The 26,046-nt window shown below is 36.0% G+C and overlaps 3 protein-coding genes across 13 annotated transcripts in view; 1 reads left to right on the top strand and 2 right to left on the bottom strand.

The window, feature by feature from the left end:
* Positions 1-2,109: 2,109 nt before the first annotated feature.
* On the top strand, positions 2,110-23,242 carry ergic3 (ERGIC and golgi 3). 2 transcript variants are annotated; one of them, NM_001033105.1, is given in 14 exon segments: positions 2,110-2,245; positions 2,541-2,611; positions 2,759-2,846; positions 4,609-4,728; positions 6,529-6,622; positions 9,096-9,261; positions 9,382-9,439; positions 10,316-10,330; positions 10,664-10,695; positions 10,791-10,887; positions 15,774-15,838; positions 17,930-18,066; positions 18,174-18,229; positions 22,387-23,242. In NM_001033105.1, coding segments are annotated over 14 exon segments (1,167 nt in total). In that variant the 5' UTR covers positions 2,110-2,157; the 3' UTR covers positions 22,467-23,242.
* Positions 10,599-13,787, bottom strand: romo1 (reactive oxygen species modulator 1). The gene is given in 3 exon segments (NM_200797.4): positions 10,599-11,338; positions 12,719-12,852; positions 13,630-13,787. Coding segments are annotated over 2 exon segments (243 nt in total). The 5' UTR covers positions 13,630-13,787; the 3' UTR covers positions 10,599-11,229.
* LOC147836503 (uncharacterized) overlaps positions 23,017-26,046 on the bottom strand; it is a 149,560-nt gene continuing 146,530 nt past the window's right edge. For 9 of the 10 annotated variants that reach the window (XR_015494208.1, XR_015494211.1, XR_015494210.1 and 6 more), the window contains one exon: positions 23,017-24,409. The gene's annotated coding sequence lies outside the window, so the exon portion shown is untranslated. The remainder of the gene's footprint in view (positions 24,410-26,046) is intronic. The other variant, XR_015494205.1, reaches the window with a different exon arrangement.

Raw genomic sequence — 26,046 nt, forward strand, 5'->3', positions numbered from 1 at the left:
GCTTGACAATATCGTGCACACACACACACACACTCTAGTGTGACCGCAGCTTTAGTCCTGTAATGAAGTTTAATTATAAACTAATTTTGAGAGGATCACGTGCTTATGATTGATCACAGCTGGTCCTGCACCAGCTATCACATGATTTAGCAATCAGACGATTCCTAACTCCCTATAAATAACCAGAGCTTCTTCATTCGGTCACCTTTGTCTTAAAGAATTCCCCTTACACCCCTACTCCTTTCCCTTAATGGGGTGACGTGGTGGCCCACTGGGTAGCACTGTCACCTCACAGCAAGAATGTAACTGGTTTAAGTCCTTAACAGGCCAGTCAACATTTCTGTGTGAAGTTTGCATGTTCTCCCTAAGCTTATGTGGGTTTCCACTGGGTGCTCAGGTTTCCTCTCACAGTCTAAAGACATTCAACATAGTTGAAAAGACTAAACCAAAATGGCACTATAGTAAAGTCTTAACCAGCAGTTTATCTCATGACAATCCCTAATTTGTCATTAGCCCTAATGGGGGGTGGGGGGAAGGGCTTTCAAGACCTATTGAGCTCAAACTCATCTCTCACCCTGCAAATGAGAGGGAGCCCCCTGCTAGAGGATCTTGTGAGCTCAGTGCTCTCTCCCGGGACAGGAGAGAGAGAGCATCAATCATCAGCTAAGTTTGAACCCTTGAATTTATGTCGCCATAGCGGAGTGAACCGCCAACTACTCTGGCTCATGTTTTATGCAGCTGATGCCCTTCCAGCCGCAACCCAGTACCGAGAATTATATCTAATTACTAATTACTTCTCAGGGTAATTGTAAATAATGCTGTAACTGTTAATAAAATGTATGGATAATGTGAGGAAGTGGGAAATAAACTCAAAAAATGTTAACATTACAAATACAAGAAGTTATCAACATACGAAAACGATCACAAGAGTGAATCATAAAGATGCCATTTGTAAAAAAATTATATATAAATATTTATAAAACTAAATTTTTAAACATGAAAAAAGTGAAAAACACTATAAGTGTCTTGTTTTTCATTTTAAAGACTCTTTTAGGTTTGTTTTTGTCAAAAGATGAAATATAAATTGCAGTTTAGCATTTGGAAAAAAAAATTTACCATGTAGAAAATAAATATTGAATAAATTAATAGGATTTATTTAAGGGTCAGGCCATAATTAACTGTACTTGGGTCAAATAAATAACAACGAATGGCAGTTCAAGATTACACTCACAAATAAAAAGAAAACACAAAATGCAGTACATTTAGATGAATCTGGATTGCAAGATTACATTTTGCTCAGATTAGTTTTAGTCTACATTTTGTTCATCATAAATGGGAGATCTAGGGCGACACGATGGCTCAGTTGTTAGCACTGTCGCCTCACAGCAAGAAGGTCACTGGTTTGAGCCTCGGCTGGGTCTGTTGGCATTTCTGTGTGGAGTTTGCATGTTCTCCCTGTGTTAGCGTGTGTTTCCTCTGGGAACAGTGCAAACACACGCGCTATAGGTGAATTCAATATGAAGTGTATGTGGGTGAATAAGTATTTATAGGTGTTTCCCAGTGCTGGGTTGAAGCTGGAAGAGCATCCGCTGTGTAAAACATGCTGGATAGGATGTCGGTTCATTCTGCTGTGGCGACCCCTGATGAATGAAGGGACTAAGCTGAAGTAAAATAAATGAATAAATGGTATGTGATTCCTGGCTAAACTTTACTAACAATAACTAATGAGCAATATGTTTTCACTGCGTTCATTAAACAGTAAGTGTTAGTTAATAGAATCATTTAATGATAAAAATAACTAAATACATCCTCAAATGTATCAGTACACGATGAGTTTGACATAAAAACTAACGTAAATATTAACAATTAAAACCTTAATGTAATTTGTAAGCAGAACTGTATAATAACATGTATATAAAACTTGATATTGACGTCTTAAACGCACATTATAATCATATGTGCTTTTAATTGTGAGGAGTCATTAGATAAAACTGACGATGCAGAAGTCTGCCACTAGAGCGTCAACACCAGGGAGACGCTCCAGCTACGCGGTGGAATCTGATTGGCTGCAATGATTCCATCACTTCCTCACCATACCGGAAATGGGTCACTGGAAATCGAAGTGACGGCTAGCTTTACCGCCGCACGAGAGGGAGAATGGATGCGTTAAATAAACTCAAACAATTTGACGCGTATCCGAAAACTCTAGAGGACTTCAGGATCAAAACATGTGGAGGAGCCACGGGTGAGTGACAAAAATCCACCGGGAGCTGTACAAGTGTTGAGCGCCATTCATACACACACACACACACAGGCTCATGGAGAGAAAGCAGTGTTGGACTGGCTAATTAACATAAAGTCTTAAAATATATTCATATAATTACATATTTAAATGATATACAGTTTAAGTGAGAAGTGAAATGTGATCGCTAAAAATATAAAGCTGTGTATAATAAGAGTGGTGTTTATTATTGTGGCTGTGATTTAAATGGCAGGCAGAAGTTGTGTCCTAATTTACATATTGTCCGTTCACTTTGTAGTGACCATCATCAGTGGACTTATCATGCTGATTCTGTTCTTCTCCGAGCTGCAGTATTATCTAACTAAAGAGGTGGGTAAATTAATTCAGACAAACTCGTGTATAATTCATACCCAGCTCAATCGCCTGAGTTTATTTTCTTAATAGTACTAGTAAGGGCTGTTCATAAAGTTTTGAGGGAACATCAGTGACTTCTGGGTTTGATTTGATCACTTTTAGGTGCATCCTGAACTATTTGTTGACACTTCCAGAGGAGACAAACTAAGGATCAACATTGATGTTATATTTCCACATATGCCTTGCGCCTGTAAGTAAATATTCACATTTATTATGATAACCGTGTTTCATGCTGACTTGTGTTTTCAGATTAAAGTTCTAATTGAGATAAAGTTTGTCGGACATGGTCCTTAATAATATTTCAGAAAAGTATCATTTGCTAATTATAAACAGGGAAATCATATTAGAGCCAGTGACTATCAAAGTACAACATTGTTAACGGTCAGTAAAATAGTGCTAATGTTGTTTTAAAGTCATACTTGCATGCGATTTCAGACCGAATATTCAAATTATTGAATATGGTGGGCCATTTATATGGGTGTACCTTGATAAACTTATTGGGAATTTCACAAGAAAAACAATGGTGTGCTTGGTTATAAACGTAACTTTGTTCTTTCATGAGTTATTTACAAGCCCCCTCACATATACTAATGTGCCAGAAACAGGACGTTAATATCATAATATCACCATTTTATTAAGGTGTATCCATATTAATGGCCAACCCTGTATGTATATTTATGCAAATATTCAGCAATTCCATGCAAATGTCAACGTTGCCATGGAAAAAAAAAGGTTTCAGCAAAACCTTTTCTGTTTTTTTTTTTTGTCTAAGGCTTGTATTTTACAGTACTGTAAAAATTCTCAATTTCTCTATTAATGTTTTCAAACAATCATATTTCAAGCCAGACAAGTGGCAATTTCACATCCATAACCAAGCTTTCCCTCATAAATGCAAAATAAAAGCAATAATTTAAGTTCTATAGTGAGACAACTCTTATCCATTAGATTAGCATTATTTATTTTGGGTTGTGCAGTTAAATTCACAGAACTTCTACAAACTGTTGTGACTTTTTTGGTCACATCCATAACACATGTTTATGTTCCTCATTTAAAATATAAAAAATAATGTTTGCAGATTTATATTTTTCTGATTTCAAAACTCTGTGGTTAGTTATTTTGGAAGATATAAGCCAATGTTTCAATATAATTTTACCATTTACTGTCTCTGAATTTATTTTTAGAGTTTTTACTCTACTTTTATTTATATATATATATATATATATATATATATATATATATATATATATATATATATATATATATATATATATATATATATATATTTCAATAAGTAATCTATAAATAATAAATACTCTAAAATGTGTAAAACTGTAAAGCTGAAACTTTGGATTCATATATTTTACCTGGTTGTTGCTAAAAGGGATACAGCTCTGGCCAGATTATTTACATTTTTTATTAAATTACCCACTGCATTGTGTTTTATTAACAGCTACCCCTCACAGTAACATAAAAACAGCAACTATTGTTGTTAAAGTGTTATGCTAAAACAGAGGAGACAAACATTGATGTAATTTTCCCACATATACTTAGTGCCTTTAATTAAACATACTTTTTTATGCTAAGTGTTTTATGCTAACTTACGTTTTCTATAGTTTACTGATGAAAGTTCTTGTCTTCTTGCTCGGCGAATAAATACTGTACAATGTGTAGAATTCTGAAAGACCTGAAGCCGTCTATGAGAAAATAGGGAGATATAAAATTTTACCTGTTTGTTGCTAGAAGTGATACAGATCGGATGAATTATTCTCTTAATTTCTCATCACATTGTTTAACACTGTATAATCCAACGCTAGACCTACTCCTGACAGTAACATAATAGTAATTAACGTTGTACAGTGTCACACAAATTATGCTATTTTGCTGTGCGCAAGCATCTACAGCATCTAGACGTGACCATATGACCTCAAAGCTTTTGGGAATTTATTTTGTAGACCTGAGCATTGATGCCATGGACGTAGCAGGGGAGCAGCAGCTGGACGTGGAGCATAACCTTTTTAAACAGAGACTTGACAAAGACGGTCAGCCAGTCACAACAGAGGCTGAAAAACACGGTCAGTATCTTTTTTATAGAGTTGAACACTAACACTATGGACAGTGTTGTTTAAAAGCTGTAATTTCAGCTAAAAGTGACATTAATGCAATTGTAGTTACAAGCTAATGTCTTAACATACTGAAAAATATTTTAATAAGTGAACAGATTAAATCTAAATAAGTAAAATATGTTTTGTACGTTAAATAAAATATGAGCTTTCTGATACATCGGATTTTTTATTAATGCAATTTTCAAGCTATTTTTGTATCTTTTTAAACGTATTTAAAATATTTAAAGAACAAGTTCATTTATTGATGACTCAGTTGTGCTTGTTTTGAACCACTTAAAAAGAATACAATTTCCTAAAATCAAGAATGGCAATAATGCAATGTACAAGCAGACTTTATGCTTGTTGACACACATATTTCAAATATTTAACTAAAGAACTAATAGTTCAGCCGTAAAAGGCATATGTGATTATGTCTGAGCTTTAAAAGGTTCTGGTTACATGTTGTGCTTATAAATGCTGATTTTAACCAGTGAAATGTGTTTAACCCTTTATATGGCACTCATTGAACAAATCCTGGAGTGTCCCTGGGGTTTATTACAACACTTTTAAAGCATTATGACTCAAACAAATATAAATATATATTCTAATCGGTGAATACGTTTAGATGGACTCCATTAATTAGATTTTAATATGATCAAGACAATACTCTGATTAAAGGCTGATTTATACTTCTGCGTCAAACGCCGGCGTATGCTACGGTGTTGACGCATAGCCCTTAGCCGCAGCCGTCGGCGTTGCTGACGTGCACCTCTCAAAAAATGTAACTACACGTCGCAACAACGGGTAGCGCAAGCTCTGTGATTGGTCGACTTGGTAGCGCTGACGAGTCTGGGCGGGACCGAGAGCCGCGCGAATGGCGCGAGCGATTGTTTACAAGTTTGGAGTCCCGTGAAGGAGCTCCAGATGGAAAGTTTTGTTTTGTGTTTACCTCATAGTTAAAGTTGTTGCACGTCTGCCGGTTTCTGCCTCAAAATGAGCGAGTTTGAGCCACTTGTACATCCCGGAAGTGTTCAGGAAAAGCAAAAAAGCAGCGAAGAAACTCAACACAGAGGAAGATTTACACCTCACTGCCAACTAGCGTTTCGGAAGTGTTAATGCAGACCAACAGAGACAGCGCGCAGAAGTATAAATGCACAGCCACGTGCGTTGCATGCGCCGTGGGTTACGCCGGTCACTTGACGCAGAAGTATAAATCAGGCTTAAGTGTTTACCGCAATCAAACTATTACCGTCGTGTAGGATTTTCACCGCATTTTGTGACCAGATAGTCTCTACACACACACACACGGCTGTTTGACACTATTCTCTGCACCTACAGAGTCAGTGAAGGACCACAGACATCTGCATTGTGAAATGTGGAGTTAATTTTCTCCCATGCGGCGTGTGGTACACTCTTACAGCAGTTCATACTCTCATCCAATATCTCGTTTGTCACGGGGGGGCATGCATGAAATATTCCTGAATGAAAGTGAAAGTGGCAAAGTAGAAATGAAACACCCAAAATTATGGTGACTCAGTGACGTTAACTGAATTATGTAAAACTGGACCATGAAAGGAACTTTTAAACAGCAACTCATGTAAGCTTAATCATATTATTGTCTTATTCAGATTAAGGCAAATAATTTGATTACTGATGTCCATGTAAACGTAGTCAGTGTCTATGAAAGTACCATACATGGTTCTTCTGGTAAAGGGTTATCATGTTCAAGTAATTTCTAGCATATTTGACTTTTTGTGTGTGTGCGTGCAGATTTAGGCAAAGAGGAGGAAGGTGTGTTTGACCCCAGCACGCTTGATCCTGACCGCTGTGAAAGCTGCTACGGAGCTGAGACTGACGATTTAAAGTGAGTTTCACCTTTTCTACTAATGCATAACCACCACAAACCAGACAGCTGGGTTTTTACTGGAATGTCTGATTGCAGAACAGGTCTGTCTACTGCCAGTAAACCGGTTCTGAAAGCTATAGTTAAAATCTGTGACGTTGACGCGTGCCTGCATAGTCAAGATAGCTCACATTCATAAGCACCCGGTTGAAAGGACGAGGGTAATTAAACATTTAAAATTCCGCCAGGACAATAGACCTCACATTGACATTAGTTTTACTAAGTGCATTTTGAGCAGATGAATTGTCAGTGTCAACAAAACTCATTTGTTGTGTAAATGCTGGTGTTTCCCACAGAGGACTTTCACTTAAAATGCATTTGTGTGTAATAAAAGCTGCAATTGACAAACTAGTTTTCTAAAGTATTCATGTACAATTAGACTGTTGGATTGCTTAAATACAAACATGCATAGTTATATGAAATGATATTATTAGTGAAATAATAGTTTGTGTTTATTGACATTTTTATCATCAGTGTTGCATTCATACAAACACGCACCACATTTAAGAAATGCCCTTTTGATAAAGAAATGACTTCTGTGTGTAGACTCAGTAATTTTACGTTTACAGTGATTATTAAGTTCTTATTGCCTTTAAAGTGAAATAACTGAAAATAAACATAGGAGGCTGAGGAACAATGATCATTTCAGAAGAACATTTCAGATGGCATTTAGAGGTTTTTGCATCTGAACTCTTTGATTAATAATCCTATTGTGGTTATCTGAACTAAGTGCAATTATTTGAAAAGAAAGGAATTAAAATAAGGGAAATTGAACTATGTAGTAGACAAATGATAGTGAGGTATTTGTTTGTGTAATGGTCCAGAAATGCTCTTGTTTTACTATGATTTAACATCTGTGCAAAGTATAAAAAAACCTAAAATGTTTTAACTTCTGTGTTATTATTGTTAAATTTATCCAAAATTAAAGATCAACACAAAAAGAAAATATTTTATCTTTTACAATAGCATTTTACAAAATCTATTAATATTATCTAACCGCATTTTGAAGCATTGCGATTAGCTAATCACAAGAGATAATATGAAATATGTATTATTTAAATTCCCCACTGCCCAGAGCAAATGCATGGCTGTTGTCTGTGTGATAGTCTTAGTAGCCAGTTGAGTGAGCACACTTTTGTTCTGCCCAATCAGAATTGCACAATTGAACTATGCGGAATGCTCACAATAAAAAAAAAAAACAAATAGGAAAGCGCGAATGAGTGAGATGATGGCATTTGCCGCTTCAGAAGCATTAATAGACAAATTAATATCAAAGAAAAACAGAACATCAGTAATATGGGAATATTTTGGTTTCAAAGTCAGACAGGTAATTTGTAAGAATTGTTGTCAGAGCATAAGAAAATACAACCACCAGCACCTTAGAAGGCACCACAAGTAGCTATACGAGTGTCTTGCTAAAAAGTCAATTGAAAGTATTGCCAGTGACACTCAATCTAGTAGCAAGCAACAACAAAGTACAACTTGAGAGTTGTTTCAGCCATGTTAGTTTGCTAAGTGTTGTGTATTTTTATAATTATAAATTATGTTTTGTTTTTTAAAATAAGCTACACTACCTCTCTAATTTGAGGTTACAGAAAAGTATGGTTATTAATTTGTTTGCTAAAGAGAAAAAAGTGTTTCATTGCTGAATATTTAAAAACAAATTTGAATAAATGTTTAACTTGAGTTATTATCTTTTCAGTTTCGTTTTTTTAAACTAACACTCACTGCATTTTAGCAGTAAGAAGCTATGATACAGATTATTGAGCTGAAGCTTGACGACAAAATTATATCGCAAATCAAATCTAAAATTGCAATATCGGTCAAAAAAAAACAATTAGATATTTTCCCCAAATCGCACAGCCCTATTATAAAGTAAAACTTACAAAACATTTATTAAACTAAACAGATCGATAAGTTTTTAATAGCAATTATTTTTAAATTAGTCAATTCAAAATCTAGGACCAAGACAGGCCCATTTATGATTTTATATTTTACATTTTTTTATGAAATGTTTAGTTTTTCAGCTAATTTCTTTTTCTTTTTGAACTTTTAATTTTTTCCTTTTTAAATGATTTTAGTTCTTGTCATTTATGTGCATCGATTTCAATACTACTTTTCTGAGGGGGGTCTGGCTGCAGACTTGGTGCAGGTCCAATCTGAGCTGCATGCAACGCTTTTTAATGCCCACACCTTACCCCCTACAGTGATGTCACTCACTCCATTGAGTGCATTGTGTCTGACATTGCATTTCTGAGATAAGCAGTCTCAGCTTGCAAATCCAAGTCTGCATCCAGATACTGTTGACTTTTTTTAATGTGTTTGACTCTCTTATACACAGATTGTTTTAAGCATGTTAAAAGCCTATATAAAAACAAAGTTATGTAAAGCCAAAGATTTTGTGAATATCCAAAATGAACTGCTTGTTCTGCAGGTGTTGCAACACCTGTGATGACGTGCGGGAGGCGTATCGGCGACGGGGCTGGGCATTTAAGACCCCTGACACCATTGAGCAGTGCAAAAGAGAGGGATTCAGCCAGAAGATGCAGGAACAGAAAAATGAGGGATGTCAAGTTTATGGCTTTCTGGAGGTCAATAAGGTAACATGCAGCCCCCTGATCTGAATCCATCTTTTAATAAAAGTACATAAAATTTAGTCTCACCCCCCACAAAATAAATAAATGAATAAATAAAATCACAATCCCTATACATTCCTTCAGGTGGCAGGAAATTTCCATTTTGCCCCTGGAAAGAGTTTCCAGCAGTCTCATGTTCATGGTAAAGACTCGCGCCTAGTTATTAAGTAAAAATCAAATGCAAGTTAAAGCTTTTAGATCTGATGCCAAGTCATAATTACTGGTTTTAACTCATAATTAATTAATTTAAAAACCAAATGTGTTGTGTATCATGACAAATCCTATTAATTATTTAATTAAGCCAACATATGTGTCAATACCATCAGATCTAAAACTTTGACTTGCCTGCATGTCGCCTTGTGCTTTCTGCAACTTCTCATTTCTTATTATGCAAATGTGTGTCTTTAAATGCTTTAAATGTCGTCAGATCTATGTTTGTATTTACCTAAAGTACACATTGTCTGCTTTTTCCCCTGCTTGGTTTCTCAGAACTGTTCATCAGTCTGTTCAGTTTTATTTTGACCAGTTGTCAAGTTTCCAGGCTTATGAACAGTTTCTTCTGCTGCTTTAATGTGCGCAGGCTTTAATTCTTCTACGCTCTCATTATGTTGTGGTGCTGATCATTGATGCTGTAAAAATCAAAACTGTTTTGTTAATGAGACTGTTTTTGGGAAGTCTGGGTTTTTAATCTTTGGGGAAAAAAAGGTTTCTGTGCTTCCTTACCAGAGCTCACAATCTTTCTAAGTAACAAGGTACAGAACTAACACAATTTTTTTGCTTGGTCATGCATAGGCTGTTCTTTCAATGGCTGAAGTGCATATCCAATACTTCATTAACTTAACACCATGGATTAAAGGTGCCAAAAAAAAACAACAACATTTTGATCTAAAGAGACGAGTCCCCTTATGTTTTGGCTATTACAATTATCTTCTAGTATTTGAATGATTTTAAAAGTGTTTGTCACAAATTCCTTTTGAAACCAAACCCATTTAGTGACTATTTTCTCTTCTTTCTGCAGTGCATGCTGTGGAGAGTAAGTTGATCTTTTATATTTTAATAAATCTTTATTCCAAGACAAGTTAGAATTTACCTTGTTACTACATCAGTGATTCTGCTTTTTTCTGCAATTAATTTGAGATTTTAGCCTTTAACTAATAGTCAGTTTGTTATTTGACATTGCATTTTCAATTAATTTGTCGATTTCCATCAGTAAGTGTGTCTGTGACCCCTTAACAAACTACTCTCTGCCTTTATTTGGAAAATGTGCAATTCCTAGTCTAATCAAATGAATTAAACTAAAATGCATTCATATGTTTGTCATCATTGCAAACACTTATTCATATTTTTCAATTTGCTTTATTTTCAGTTCATGATCTGCAAAGCTTTGGCCTAGACAATGTGAGTTGTTCAGTTCTCTTCTTCAATAAGATTGCTCTTGTGTTTGCTCAGAATATTAGACCAAAATTTAATGAATTTGTTTTGTTTGACCACAGATCAACATGACACATTTCATCAAACATCTTTCATTTGGCAAAGACTATCCTGGAATTGTCAACCCCTTAGATGATACTAATGTAGCAGCACCTCAAGGTAAGTGTGTGCTATTTCTTATTGTCATGCTTAAACTTAAAATGTGTTTCAAACAACGTTGTTTTTCAAAATAAATAGCCCTTCTTCATTGTAAGCCCTCCGTAAACTGCAGAAAGGTCATTTAAGTTGACTTTAACCTGTTCTGGTGGACTCCAATAAAAAGTAGGGCTGTCATTATCGATCAACAATCAGGTCTTACATTTGAGCCTTTGAGATTTACAGAAAAAAAAACATTTCTATTACTCTTTATTAACACCGATGTCCTTGAATCTGGGTGTGATAACAAACGGGTGAATGGAAAATGCTTCAAAGTCCTATTACTTGAGTGGCATTAGTGTGATCTCAGCAGCGGATTCCCATCCCAATCGCCATGAAGGTCCCAAACGTACCACCGCTTTGCATCATCGTCTTCCCAACTCCGCCCATCAACTCTCGACCCCGCATGCCAATCCTGAATAGAACAAAAATAAATAAATAAAAATGTCAGATTTTTTAGCAAATGTTACAGGATATTTTGTTTTATAAATTAGGCTAAATTACAAGACTAGATCACCTGCAAAATAAATATTTGCTGTTAATTTACTCACACTAAGGTCAAATTGAAAGTAAAGCATTAAAGTTTTAAGCTCAAACCGTGACTATTGGGGATTCATAAAATGCAAGTCCTCAGTGTGTTCAGTGTTGCCAGAGTCGCGGTTTTCCCACACTATTGAGCTCTTTTCAAAAGAAAGTGTTATGGGAAAGAAAGTTGTTGTTTTTTTCTGAGGCTTCTTTGCAATATGTCTTTGCTGCCAAAATTTTTCCCTTTCAAGAATACAAAATTATAAATTAATTCTTAATAGACATTAATCCCAGAATGCATATCTGGCAACCCTAAGACTGCTGCTAGTGAGCGAGTAAAAAAAATAAATAAATGAACAGAACATTAGTTACTCCTACATCTGAGAAAGGTACTTCAGAAGTAGTATTTTTCTTTTGCAGATGGTCAGTACCTTCAAACATATTCTGTATCTACAAGTAATTGTATCAAATATATAACTATCAATATTTACACTGCATGTTTCAAGTGACTCAATTCCAATTTTTTTTTCTTTCCCATGTGGCACAGATAGGATATGCCCTGTGTAAGCAGAAAAAAAAATTACATGGATTCTGATTTAATCAAATCATATTCAGGCCTTATTCATATGTGGAAATTTATCCAATATGAATCCAATCTGTGTCCTCGTGTTTGCAGTGTAAGCAGGTAGTTCGGATCTTCACCTGTCTATGCGAGTCGCACATGATTAAAAACAGCAGCAAATGATGTCAACTCTGATGCTTTCATTTCAGAACAGACTTCAGCAGAGTCCCAAACCTTAAATCTCATACAAGAGGACTAAAAAAGCTTTTAGATTGACATGTAGCACAAGTATTTAAGCATGTTAACAAGAGAGAGAGAGTGCGCTCAACACCCTCCACATAAACAATATAAGCTTAACTAAAACTGTTGCATACACGCCAAGGAAATGGCAACTTTTCAGTCATAACTATAGTAAAACAACTTGTCAAAAAGAATTTAAAACAAACCATTAAATTAAAACAAAAAATAGACTACTATTCATTTTTGGGCATGTTTCGAGCTTAACATTGTTCTTGGACCTGGCAACCCTGAGTATTTTCATGACAGCCATGAGCACAACTTGCATTATATGAAAGACACATGACCAAAAGGTTAATGTTTTGATTATTATTCTACAGAAAGAGAGAAGAAAAGCCATTAAGTGTATCGCCTCATTATATTAACATTAGATTTAAATTACCAGGTGAACTGTTCCTTTTAAGTTTATACCTGAGACAGGAGAAAGTCCCAAACATGGCACCTGCAGCCATTCCTACAGCAAAGCCCATCATGAAGCCCATCTTGACTCTGTCAAAGCAGCTGGGCTGAGCCTGCTGTCCGTACGATCCTACACTCACCGGCATCTAGAAGGAGGACAAGACACAATGAAGCTTTACTTGTAGTTGGTTACTTTTGGGCATTTCTTGCATACGGTGTATGTTTGTATGCGTTTAATGATAAATATAATGAATAATACTAATTATATTATGTGTGTTTGTATTTAAGGATGTAAAATCAATACATTCTCATTATTTACCCTAAAGTGGTTCCAAACAAAAAAAAAATTGTTTCTTCGGTTTAACACACAAGATATTTTGAAGAAAGATGAAAACCCGTAACCACTGACTTCCATTGTAAAAAAAAAACACTGTGGAAAGCAATGGTTACAGATCCTCAACATTCTTCAAAATATCTTCTTTTGTATTTAACAGAACAAACAAGGATAAATAAATGATGACAGTTAGATTTTTTTGGGTGGACTATTACTTTAATGTAGATATAAATTCAGTATTGTTAACATGTGCACGTTTTGAATCAGTTGACATATAATGACCTCTACATAGTGCACATAATGCTGTTGTCTACATAGGTAGCGCACTACTTTAATGATAAGTCTGGCACCTGCGCGTTATATAAAACAAGGTAATTTTGACAAGCTAAGAGTAGCTTATATAGCTGTAAGTTACGGTATATTGCCGTTAAAGTAAAACTAAAACCTACAAGACTAAATTTAACGCACGTGAACTGGATTATTTCGTTAAATGTCATCAAGGTCTCCGGCCTTAAACAAGCTCAACCGCTCTCGGTTATGGACACCGCGAGCAGTTATCGAAAAATATATTTGAAGAAAGTCTTCTTACCTTGTTCAAATCGCTATTTTAGTGGCCCTGTTGGTTAGTTTTTGTGACAACCTAGCTCAATGTTTGCGATAGGACTGTTTCACACGGACGCCATTACTTGAGAGGAAGTGCCAAAGTACAAGCGGAGAATTCAAGCTTATGAAGCGCTGCAGCGCCCTCTAGTGCCAGAGCCAGTCACCTGTTTATCACTAGACACACCCTGTTGGTGAATAAAGGAACTGACAGCGGTTTCTAACCAACTTTATTTTGTTTTGGTAAAAACAAATACAAAGATAAAGGTGGATATACTGCATTGTTTCTGGGTTTATTACTTATTAATGAACATGAATGTTCGAAAGACTCAGCCCTCCACTGTTAAAGGTCCAGCATTTGTCCTATACATAAGCTCATTTGTCCTATACATAAGCTCATTTGTCCTATTTTGACTGCTGTTCCATCATAAATTGTGAAAATAACCCATCTAACAAGTGGAATCCTCTGTTGGCTGTCATGACTTCAGCTAATCAGTTTTGGCCAGTGCAAACAATTATTTTTCATGAGTCTAACATCTGTGCTGTTAAATAGAGAAAACATTTTACAGGAAACTTTTATTCTAAATCGTGAACCTTATTCATAAAACAAAAATTGATCAATAAAAAGGTGTGAAGCACCAAAGGCAGCTCATATTAAAGTTAATTGTAATACTAATCAGGTCAATGTTATCCATGAATTTTCAATTTTATTTTTAACGAGAAAAATCTAGAAAAATTGTGAAGCTCTGAATTATTTATTTATTTATTTATTTTTATTGAAATGGCCAAATTCTAACTAAGGAACGTTAAATGTGCTGGCCAGGTTGTTTTTTAAAAAAATAAATGAACATAAGCTTTAGTTTTTATTAAAAAAAAAAAAAAAATGCTGATAAATCATGAAGCGATTCTCAACCAGTGGGCTGCGGCCCACTAGGGGGCCTCAGTGATCCTGCAGGTGGGCTACGAGATTAAAATGAGCTTAAATATTATACTATAATTATTTGATTTTATTATTAAATATGCCATATTAAAATAATAGTAGTAATGGCATTTCCCATTTTCTGTGATTAAACAGGCTAATCCGGACTCTGTGCAAAAACACCCTCACTGTTAATTACAGACATAACTGTGGCATAAATTTCCAATTGCTGCGCGTCAACTGAATAACTTGTAAAGAATAACTGAAGTAAAGAATTCAGGAGCTTTGAACCTGTCTGTACATTTAAAAAAAATATATAAAAATATATATAAAATATAATAATATATATGTACAATGTTTCTGTTTATATATATATATATATATATATATATATATATATATATATATATATATATATATATATATATATATAAGCAAAACATTTATTTTGCCTCCTATTATTCCCTTATTTTTCTACATGGTTATATATATATATATATATATATATATATATATATATATATATATATATATATATATATATATATATATATATATATATATAACCATGTAGAAAAATAAGGGAATAATAGGAGGCAAAATAAATGTTTTGCTAATAAATAAAGTTTTAAAACAAGCATTTTCTCTAGACACTCAGTTTTGGGCCTTCAAAACAGGAGAAAATCAGAGATAAAAGTGGGCATCGAAGAGAAAAAGGTTGAGAACCCATTTTAAAGTATGTTTTTTTTTTTTATCTTTAAGGGAAATGTTTTGGTACCTCAAAAAAACTGAAGGTCCAGTTTTTGAGAAAAAAAGATCCACCCTTTCACCAGGATGGCTACGGGCCTGTTTATTACTTTAACGCATCTGTTTAGCTGTGCCTTTACTGAATGAGCACTGTGCTACGTCCCACAGATTGCACTATTATGTCTTTTTTTACTTTTATATTTCTTAAAAAACCTGATTTAACACATTTTAATCTGTTTTAATCATTTTTATTATTTTCTTGTTTCTTTTATTATTGTTTATGTAAAGCACTTTGAATTACTATTGTGTATGAGATGTGCTTTATAAATAAACTTGCCTTGCCAAAATGAAAGGTTAGATTTCAAATGTGTTTATTATTAGTGCAAGAGGACTTCAAAACTGTAATTTCACCAAATGTTGACGTCCTGTATGTCTGATTGACCTGTACTCTCTTCTGGCCTTTACAGCCTCAATGATGTACCAGTATTTTGTGAAAATTGTGCCAACGATATATGTTAAAGGAGATGGAGAGGTAAGAGACACTATAAATAATAGTATCTTTACAAAAACAAAACAATAATATTTATATTGATAAAATTCAGGTTAAATTATTAATAAATATAATATATTATTAAGCTAGCTCCGGTTTCCCCCACAAGTCCAAAGACATGCGCTATAGGTGAATTGGGTAAGATAAACTGTCTGTAGTGTTTGTGTGTGAATGAGTGTACGGATGTTTCCCAGTGGAAGGGCATCCACTGCATAAAACATATGCTGGATAAGTTAGCGGTTCATTCTGCTGTGGCGACCCCTGATTAATAAAGGGACTAAGCTAAAAGAAAATGAATGAATGAATGAATGAATAGTATTAAGCTATTATAGAAGTTTTACATTAAAGTAAAATCTTCATTAATTTTTTTCATAGAAAATTATATTTTTAACATCTGACAATATATTTGCTCATAAACATAGATATATGTTATATAGTAATATAGCAGAATAATTCCAGAAGTAAAATCTTGATTTATTTTCTCCATAGATAAATATTAATTCTAGCCGAGACTTTTTTTTATTATTCTAACTGAGACTTTCTCCAGAAGAAAAAAATATGATCAGACATGATTGCTCTGTTAAACATAATTTGGGAAATATTTAAAAAAATAATAATAATTATCAAATGGGAGCTAATAGTTCTGACCTTAACTGTACGTTAGATTATTCAGTACCAATGCAAAATTTTGAAATAATCTAACAAAAAATAAACTGAAGATCTCAGTCCAAAAATTATTACACCTAAATGAATATGTTGGGGTAAATATTAAATAAAATTTCTATATACAGGAAAAAAAAAATCAACATAAGCTATAAAATGTAGTTGAAATGTTGTAGTTTGTATTTGTTTTGTTTAAAGTAATTTATTTGAATTTAAGTTTATTTATAAACAAATTTCGAGAGGATTAAGTGCTTATGATTGTTCTCGGCTGTTCCAGCATCAGCTAATGATTAATAATCCAATCAGATGATTCCTAACTCACTATAAAGAACCAGAGTTTTCTTATCTCAATATCTTCGTCTTGAAGAACTTTCCCTCAACACAAGCCTACTTTTCCCTTCTTTTCAAACAGGCGACATGGCGGCCCAGTGATTAGCACTGTTGCCTCACAGCAAGAATGCCTCTGGTTTAAGTTCCTACTAAACCAGGTGACATTTCTGTGCAGAGTTTTGCTTGTTTGCCCCGTGCTTGCGTGGGCTTTCCCTGGATTTTCCGGTTTCCTCCCACAGTCCAAATAACATGCACCCTTAGTAAATTGAACACACCAAAATTTATACCATAGTCAAGCTCTTAGCGAGTACACCTCTCCTCAGTCATCCATATCCTTCACTTAGCTACAAATAAGCCGGGGGGAATCATCAAGATCTACCAGAGCTCAAACTTCCCTCTCGCCCTGCAAACGGGAGGGAGCCCAGGGCTCGAGGATCTCAAGCTCAGGGCTCTCTCCTGGGACAGCATGCCAATCAAGCTTTATTATCAATCATCAGCTCAGTGTGAACTCTTGAAATGTATATTATTGTTCTATTCTTAAAGATGTTGGGTGTTTATATTTACTATTAAGTAACTATAAAGTTTTAATCATTATTAAGAATTGAGAGAATTAAAATGGCATCAAATTACGGCAGGTCAATGTTAACATTACTTTGGTTAAGCTTGAATTTAAAACTTTCCCATCATAAGTTGCCAGAGAAACTGAGTTTGAAATCTTGTAAATTTGATTTATGAAATAATATCTGCCATTAATAAACCTGACTTACCAAAAGAAGCCTGGCATTTTCTGTAAGCTTGGTTTATAGAACAGGCCCCAGCTGAGCACAGAATTACATACATTTTTGCTTCAAATCAAAGTTTGTAATGTTATGGTTCTCTTCATTTGCTGGCTGGTTTGATTCTTAATGCATAAAACAAAGACTTAAAAAATCCCCATGTAAGTAATGATTAAAAAACAGTGTTTAAAAGAAAAGCATGTGAATATAACTCTACATTAGTAAGCTAAAATGATGGTCTGTGATTTTGTTTAGAAATGTTGATGCATGTGATGGCAGTAACCATGCTGTTCTTTGACTTCAGGTTGTTAAAACGAACCAGTTTTCAGTAACGAGACATGAGAAAATTGCTAACGGGCTGATTGGAGATCAGGGTTTGCCTGGTGTGTTTGTGCTGTATGAGCTCTCTCCGATGATGGTCAAGTTTACAGAGAAGCAGAGGTGATCACATTACACACTTTGTTTGAAAGAAACGATCTAATGCATTGTACCGTAATGAGGATAAGCATTTATTATACTTATAATTCTCTCTGTCTTTTCCTCCGCAGGTCTTTCACCCATTTCCTAACAGGAGTTTGTGCTATTATTGGAGGTGTTTTCACAGGTGAGAGACTCCATTATGTGTTTTGTATTTGCAGTTTTCATGGAAAGTATGTCTGAAGGATGTGGCCTGCATACACATACGTAAGCGACAGCATTTTAAATTGCGTACATGCTCGATACGGTCCTGCACGTCCTGTACTCGAGGAAAGAGTGTGTCAAATCAAAATCAGTAAACGCATCTGGAGTTTAGCAGCAAAGATCAAGCATAACATTCAGAAATGTTCAGTCACAAGTTTGCACACACTCGACTGAATTTGTTTCTCATGATCTCGAAAAGCGTTTGATCTACAGACTTGTGCTGAAATGCATGATCTTAATGGATTCGTTGTCATTTGTAATGGTTATGTTGAACCACATGGTACAGGAAAACCCATCAGCAAGTGTCCAGCATGCATGCACTTTTTTTAATATGTTGTAAAAAGCATAAAGATGGTTGAGGGCACAGGTATTACTGTCGCCTCACAGCAAGAAGGTCGCCAGGTCGAGTCCCAAGTGGGTCAGTTGGCATTTCTGTGTGGAGTTTGCATGTTCTCCCCGTGTTTGTGTTGGTCTCCTCTGGATGCTCTGGTTTCCTCCACAGTCTAAAGACATGTGCTATAGGTGAATTATATAAACTAAATCTGCCCTCCAGAGTTCACACTTAGATATTGCTTTATATAGAGTGGAGGAACTATGACGTCACTTTGTAGGCTAATCGGCTGCTAGCATAAAACTGGTTCCCTTGTGAAAATCCCTATAGGATTTTCCCATAGGCTTTTCGAAGATTACAAATAATAAGCTCTGTGTTCGAACACAGTTCATTACACCTCACATGAAAATACAACTTTGAGCACTTTTGTATTTTAAATGCAAACAAAAGAACTGAAAAGCTAACATTATGCTATAAATGGACTACAGTGCCTTCAGGATGCGCGCATGTGACGTCAGCCCCACCCTGCTACAGACGACTTATCAAGCTTATTTTTAGAAATATTGTCCATGACAAAGAGTTAATCTTTCTGTTTATAATATTATAATCCACTGTATATATTATAGACAAATAAATTCGCAAAAACACATAGACCTACGTGCCTTTTAGACCGTTTTTACGTGGGAAATACATCTGTTTTTCTTTGCGGTTGTTCTAAAAGTTTTAAAACTGCGTGTATAAATCTGCCTATATAGTATTATCATAAGACATTTAAATAAGTGTATCGCGCGCGTGCACACAGCCTGCTTACCTTAACAGACGACAGAAATGAGGCATGAGGAGGAACAAGTCTATCAAATGCCTGCTAGTTCCATCATCATGGACACAGATCAACATTCAATATTCCTTTTTTGTCACGAAGTACAGTGAAAAGCAGCCCATACAGTTACATCTGCTATACGTTTTATGGAGGAGTCTAGATATTGCAGTTATGACAAAGAAATGTGTTTAGATTAAAAAAAAACCCGACGAAAAATCACTTGATCACATTAAAATGACAGTTAACATGCATGTATTTGTACACATTTATTCACACGTTTGCATTACTGAGAGCAGGAAAGAAACAGGCTGCACTGGTAAGCAGTATCTTCATAATATCGTTTAATTAAAATGAATTATCAACAAATGAATCTGTCTCGACAGCCTTTATAAGTGAAGGAATTGTCTACACACAATCTGAATTCCCAATTAGAAAAACACTACAAAATATAAAATACTATTCATGAAAATACCTAAAATCACAGACAAATCCAAATGCCCAACACAAGCGAGCCGCGCTCCAGACCAGTTCAGCTCGATGACGTATAATGTCTCCGACGCCGCCTGTAGTCCCAATTAGCAACTTGATAGCAAGCGTCTTTTTAAAGAAGCATAACCGATTTAAAAATTCAAGAGTGTGCTGTAACTGATGTGTTTTATGTCATAGAACAAAACGTGAAAGTATTTTGAGTTTGTGTTAGCCACAAACCTTATTTAAGCGATTTTACTGAAATCCCATTGAAAAAAACCATTGACTTTGTGACGAGGGAACCGGAACTGCTAAAATGCTAACTTGCTTCCAGATTTTTGCATACAAATTGACGTCATAGTACCTCCACTCTATTAATAGCAAGTTTGGCATGCTGTCCTGGGAGAAAACCAGAGATAATTGAGCCCAGGGCTCCCGCCTAGTTAATGAGCATGTAAGGGGGTATGAGATCTGTTAATTCTCAAGAGCTCCCCCTGGTAAAGGAGGAATAGGGGGAGATATTGGGGTATATTGGGTGGAGTCTTCAAAAATGAAGATAATGGAGTAAGGCGAGACGGGCTTTTTATTGTGAGTTTGGAATACTCTGATTGGTTTACTAATAATTGCAGATGAGACACCAGCTGCAATTAATCATATCACATGCTCCTCTCGAAATTAGTTTATGAAACTTCACGCAGTGTATGAGTGTGTGTGTTAATAAGTGTATGGGTGTTTCCCAATACTGGGTTAAGACTGGAAAGACATTAACTGTGTGTGATCGCATAGCCCTTGCCGTGACCATCCCCGATGCGCACCTCTCAAAACATGTAACTACATGTTGGAACGACGTGTTGCGCTAGCTCTGTGATTGGTCGGGTTGATAGTGGCCGAGTGTGTGCGGAATCGAGAGCCAAGCAAACCATTGGAGCAAGTGTTTACAAGTGTAGAGTCCTGTGAAGGAGCTCCTGATGGAAAGTTTTGTTTTGTGTTCACCTTATGATTAAAGTTGTTGCATGTCCGCCAGTTCCCTCCTCAAAATGAGAATAGTTGGCAGTTCATTCTGCTGTGGCGACCTCTGAAATCGAGAATTAGTTGAAGGAAAATGAATGAATGAATGAAATTTGGTTGACTGAAGCAGTGTGGTGATTTTGTAAAACGTGTAATTTAGCAGCAAATAAATCAATTGCGAATAGTCTAAATAAATGTGCTATTGCAATTTTTAAAAAATAAATATTTATTTATTTTATTAGAATTATCCATTCACACTAGAGATGCGCCGATCAGCTGAAATAACACCCGAATCCGCGGCTTCATACTAATCAGCCGCCTGCCACCCAGCCGCACATAAAGTTTTATCTGATATATTTATCCGCACCCGATCTTCACTTTAATAATTCAAATTCTTTGTTTAATGCATGATGATAGGTCAACGTGGATATTAACAGCAGATTCAGTCAGCTAATCTGCACATCTCTGATAGTAAAATAATATGTTAATTGTAAACATTTTAAAATCAACATTTATTTATAAAAACTAAATTTTGTCTTTAGTCAGCATTGTCTTCATTTTCAAAAAGATACAAAAAGTAAAAATGAGACATTTCAGCTTTTACAGATACAGGAACAAGATAACAAAAAGGGTGCCACTTCAGCCTAAATGGCAGCTATGTTGTGTTCCCTAGGCCTTTTTCTTTGCACTGTGCAAAAACAGAATGGCACCTACTGAGCCTAAATTCGGGCGATTCCGCCTCGCCTCCAAAACTCTGCCAAGCTGCACTGAACGAGCGTTCTCTCGCACCACTTGTTGTAGGTATGAACAATATTCTCCTCACAAGGTGCTACAGAAATGGAAATAAGCGATCTTGCTTCTCCCAGAACGAGAGCAGATTTTCCTCTGTTGACTCCTCTAACTGAAACTTTGAACAGTATAGGCTACTCTTGCACTTCATTTATTATTTTGGGAGTCTTTTTCGCTGGTCCACTGCCATGTCCCGCTACATCCGAACCAGCAGATATAACCGCCGTCCCCGCATCACTAATTCACACACATTAATGCTCATACTGGAATTTGTAGGTAAAAGTGTTTCCAACGTTTATGCACATCTTTTCTTATCAAACAAAAAGTTTATCCTATTCAGGTAAGCACATACATTTTTATGCACATTTTCAATATTTATGCACATCTTGGTATTTCCATCAAAAGATTTTTTTATTTATTTTTATTTATTTATTTATTTTTATGCGGATATCCAAAATGCCCATAAAATAGGTGATTGGAAACGCATCTAGTCCCATTTAGATTTATTTAAATCAACAACTCATCTCTAATATATAATCCATTTGTGTTTATTGCACAGTTTTGAGGAGTTCAATCTTACTCGGTCTGCCATATTGATGCAAACATGAGTCTTCCACTGCAGTGCTGTTCATAGTCTCACTGTGTCTGTTTCTGCTCCCTTCAGTTGCCGGACTCATCGATTCTTTGATATACCACTCCGCGAGAGCCATCCAGAAGAAAATTGAGCTGGGCAAAGCATCCTAGCACAACAGAGACTCCACCGTACGAGACTGTGTCCGGAAACCTCTGTGTATGAAAAGGCAGAAGCCACAATCAAAGCCCCCCAGACTGATTACTGTTGTGGCCACAGAGCAGAATGTATTCGTCGACACAGCAGCACAGGAGCCGCAGCAGGACCTGTGACGCACAGACTGTATTTTGGAGGATCCTATGGACATTAGCATCAGCGCTGCGCTGACGACGCATCAGTTGTTTACCTCTGCAAATCAAAGCTTTTATTTCCCCCCTGAGATTTTTGGCTTTTGAATTTTTTTGTTCGCTCCTTAGTTAAAAATTTGTACCTGATCACGAAACCAGTGTTTTCCTGCCTCGCTGAACACGGTCACAGTTTGGCAGATGAAACCAGCAGTTTTAGCAGTTGTTTGAGTTGAGTATTGGTCACTACAGATGAAGCAGAACTGGAAAAAACACACAGAAGAGGTTTTAACAGGGCTCTTGTTCTGTCCTCAAGCACACAAACACAGAGACTGCAGTCTGTACAGATGTCGGATGATTGTTTTTTGTTTGTTTTTTTGTAATTGCACCTTTAACTCTAAATTCAGGGGCTGGGGTGTGTGTGTGTGTGAGAGAGAGCGCACATGTCTGCTAGTGTGTGTGAGTGTGTTTGATAATGGATGTTTGGTATGAGTGAGGTTTTTGTCGTGTTGTTGCCAGTTGATTTTTGTGTGGGAAAGATGTATTTATATTTTGATTGTTTGAAAAGCCGTTTTTAAAATGAGAAATAAATGTAACTGAACTTCTGTGGCTTTCTTGTGAATCAGCTAGCGATAATGAGTATGTTCACATGGACGCTGATAATCCGACTTTTATGAATTAGACAAATCTCTGATTAAGGCCGTACTCACACTAGGTACAGTTGCCTCGAACCGGGCCAAAGCACGCTTGTCCCCCCTCCCGTCTCCCCCGACGGCCCGCACTCACACCACAAACGGGCCTCGGCACGCTTATGTCATCGCTGCTGCGCTGTTCAGTGAGAAGCGCTCTCTCACTCAGCAGCACAGTGGAGATTTCTCTAGTTATATCGTTTCAGTCGTTTGATATGCAGTGACATGCAGTCAAATGTTTCGCCAAACAGTCCTTAGAGATGCGGTCAGATATTTCGCCGAACAGATCCGCCACTTTTGGCGCTCATAAACAATCATAAAGCTCTCGTGCTGCAGGAATGAGGAGGTCTGCTGAAGCCGCGCAGCTGTCATGCTGTGAGGAGTTGTCGTCTTTAATAAACTACGGCAGTTTGCGTTCACTGAACAGTAAGAATGATTAATAAATCCATTTAAAACAGCCCCTTAAAAGTCACGTCTCGCTTTCAGTTTCGGGCTTTGGCGCGTTTTGCACTCACACACAAGCGTACCGTGCCAAAGCCCAAGTGAACCGCGCTCAAGCACACCTCTTCCAACCGGGCCAGGGCAGGCCAAGTGAACTGTGCTTAAGCCCGATTCAGCGCACTCACACTTCTCAAACGATCCGGGAAACGGGCCTGGGCACGGTACAGATGGCATAGTGTCAGTAGGCCCTAAGAGTTTACCATGTAATCAGCGATTCTTGATCTATTTAATCCGACTATAGTCATCATCAAACTAAACAGAGATGGAATTAAGGCATGTGGAGAATGTTGATTTTAGTCTGATTATGCAGATTAGAAGTACAGACATCAAAACACCACAGTCAAACTATTACTGTCGTGTAGGATTTTCACTGTGTTTTGCGACAGGATAGTCTACTTACACATGGCTGTCATACACTAATCTATGCACATACCGTCAGTGAAGGAACACAGACACCTGCTTTGCGAAATGTGGAGGTTTTTTCCCCATACAGCATGTGGCATTAAATTCCATTAAAACTTCACTCTTCCAGCAGTTCATACTCTCATCCAACATCTCATTTGGGGCGTGCATGAAATGTTCCTGAATGAAAGTAAAAGTGGCAAACTGCAGTTAAAGTCGACAAATTAAAAATGAAACACCTGAAATTACATGAAACTCTGGAGGAAATGTGGATAGCGTGGTGACGCACTGACGTTAATCGAATTATGTGCCATAACGGGATCATTAAAGGAACATTTAAAAAGCAACTCATGTAAACATCCTAATCATACTGTTGTCTTTGTCGGATTAAGGCAAATCATTTGTTACTAATGTCTATGTAAACATAGTCAGAGAGAAGTCTGAGAATTTATGTCTGATTTGGTCTCTGACGGGAAAGTTTGAATTAAAAATTTAAATTCATTCACCAAATGACATTGTTTTCAAGGCTGAACTCAAAAATATAAGACATTTTGAAGAATGTTGCTCATCAAAACTTGATGGTGCTTTTTGACTTCCATAATGTTGAAGAAATACTACCAAGCAGGGACACAATGTCAAAAGACGATACAGTTTTTCTCAGGGGTTTTGGTGCATTTCTCACAACACTATTTACATTTGCACAGCAGTTAACGCATTTCTCAAAACTTTAACAAAAATTAGTATAAACTGCAAAACCTAGCTATTATTGGTAAAATAATAAAACCTAGCATTGATGTCAATGAAAGTGTCAGTGTCATCAAAATTTAAAGTCCTGACACCATTGTTTATGAACAAGATAGTCAAATGGCTTTGTCATGTTATCATTATGAAAAAACTTTACTGTTTTTTTTTTTTCCAGTGCAAAAAAAAGTCAGATTTTAGTGACACTTCCTGAAAAGGCTCAAGACAGCACTATATACTATTTGCACAGCCATTTGAAAACTACAGTAAAGTTAGACATCGCTGCATTTAGTAAAGTGTCTGAGTACAAGACACTGAATATGTATGTTTCACATTTTTACTGCATTTGCTCTTTACAATCCTAATTTACATATACACAGCACTGTGCAAAACAATAAACACATCCTTATTTACAACAAACATAAACTCTCTTTGGATAGAGCTGAGTACAACTGTACACAATATTGCAGTACATATTGGAACTGAGCCTACAACATACACAGGTCTGTAAATCATCAACTTGTTCAATTAAGAAGACATTTTCAGGAAAATAAAGATTTACATACAATAAAGACTAATTGTTTTGAGAAATGCATTACCTGTAGTGCAAATGTAAATAGTGTTGTGAGTAATGCACTAAAGCTACTGAGGAAAAACTGTAAAAACTACAGTAAAGTTAGACATCACTGCATTTAGTGAGGTATCTGAGTACAAGACACTGAACGTGTTTCACATTTGTACTGCATTTGCTTTGCAATTCTAATTTATTCACAGCATTTTGCAAAAGAATAAACACATCCTTATTTACAACAAACATAAACTTCCTTTAGGTAGAGCTGTGCACAACTAAACAATATTGGAACAGAACCTGACACACATAGGTCTGAATATCATTTATGAAATTTTTCAATTTAGAAGACGTTTTCAGGAAAAAAAAAAAAGGATTTAAAGATTTTTATAAAGTTTGCTTGACAGACATATTTGCATGTAATGACTCAGGCAATGAAATGAGGACTATTAAGTTTTTTATGGAGTGACTATTCAGCATTCACAAGTTTAGTTAATTTTAACTGACA

Source organism: Danio rerio, chromosome 6, assembly GCF_052040795.2.
Source record: "Danio rerio strain M-AB ecotype USA chromosome 6, GRCz13ab, whole genome shotgun sequence".
NCBI classification, from domain to species: domain Eukaryota; kingdom Metazoa; phylum Chordata; class Actinopteri; order Cypriniformes; family Danionidae; genus Danio; species Danio rerio.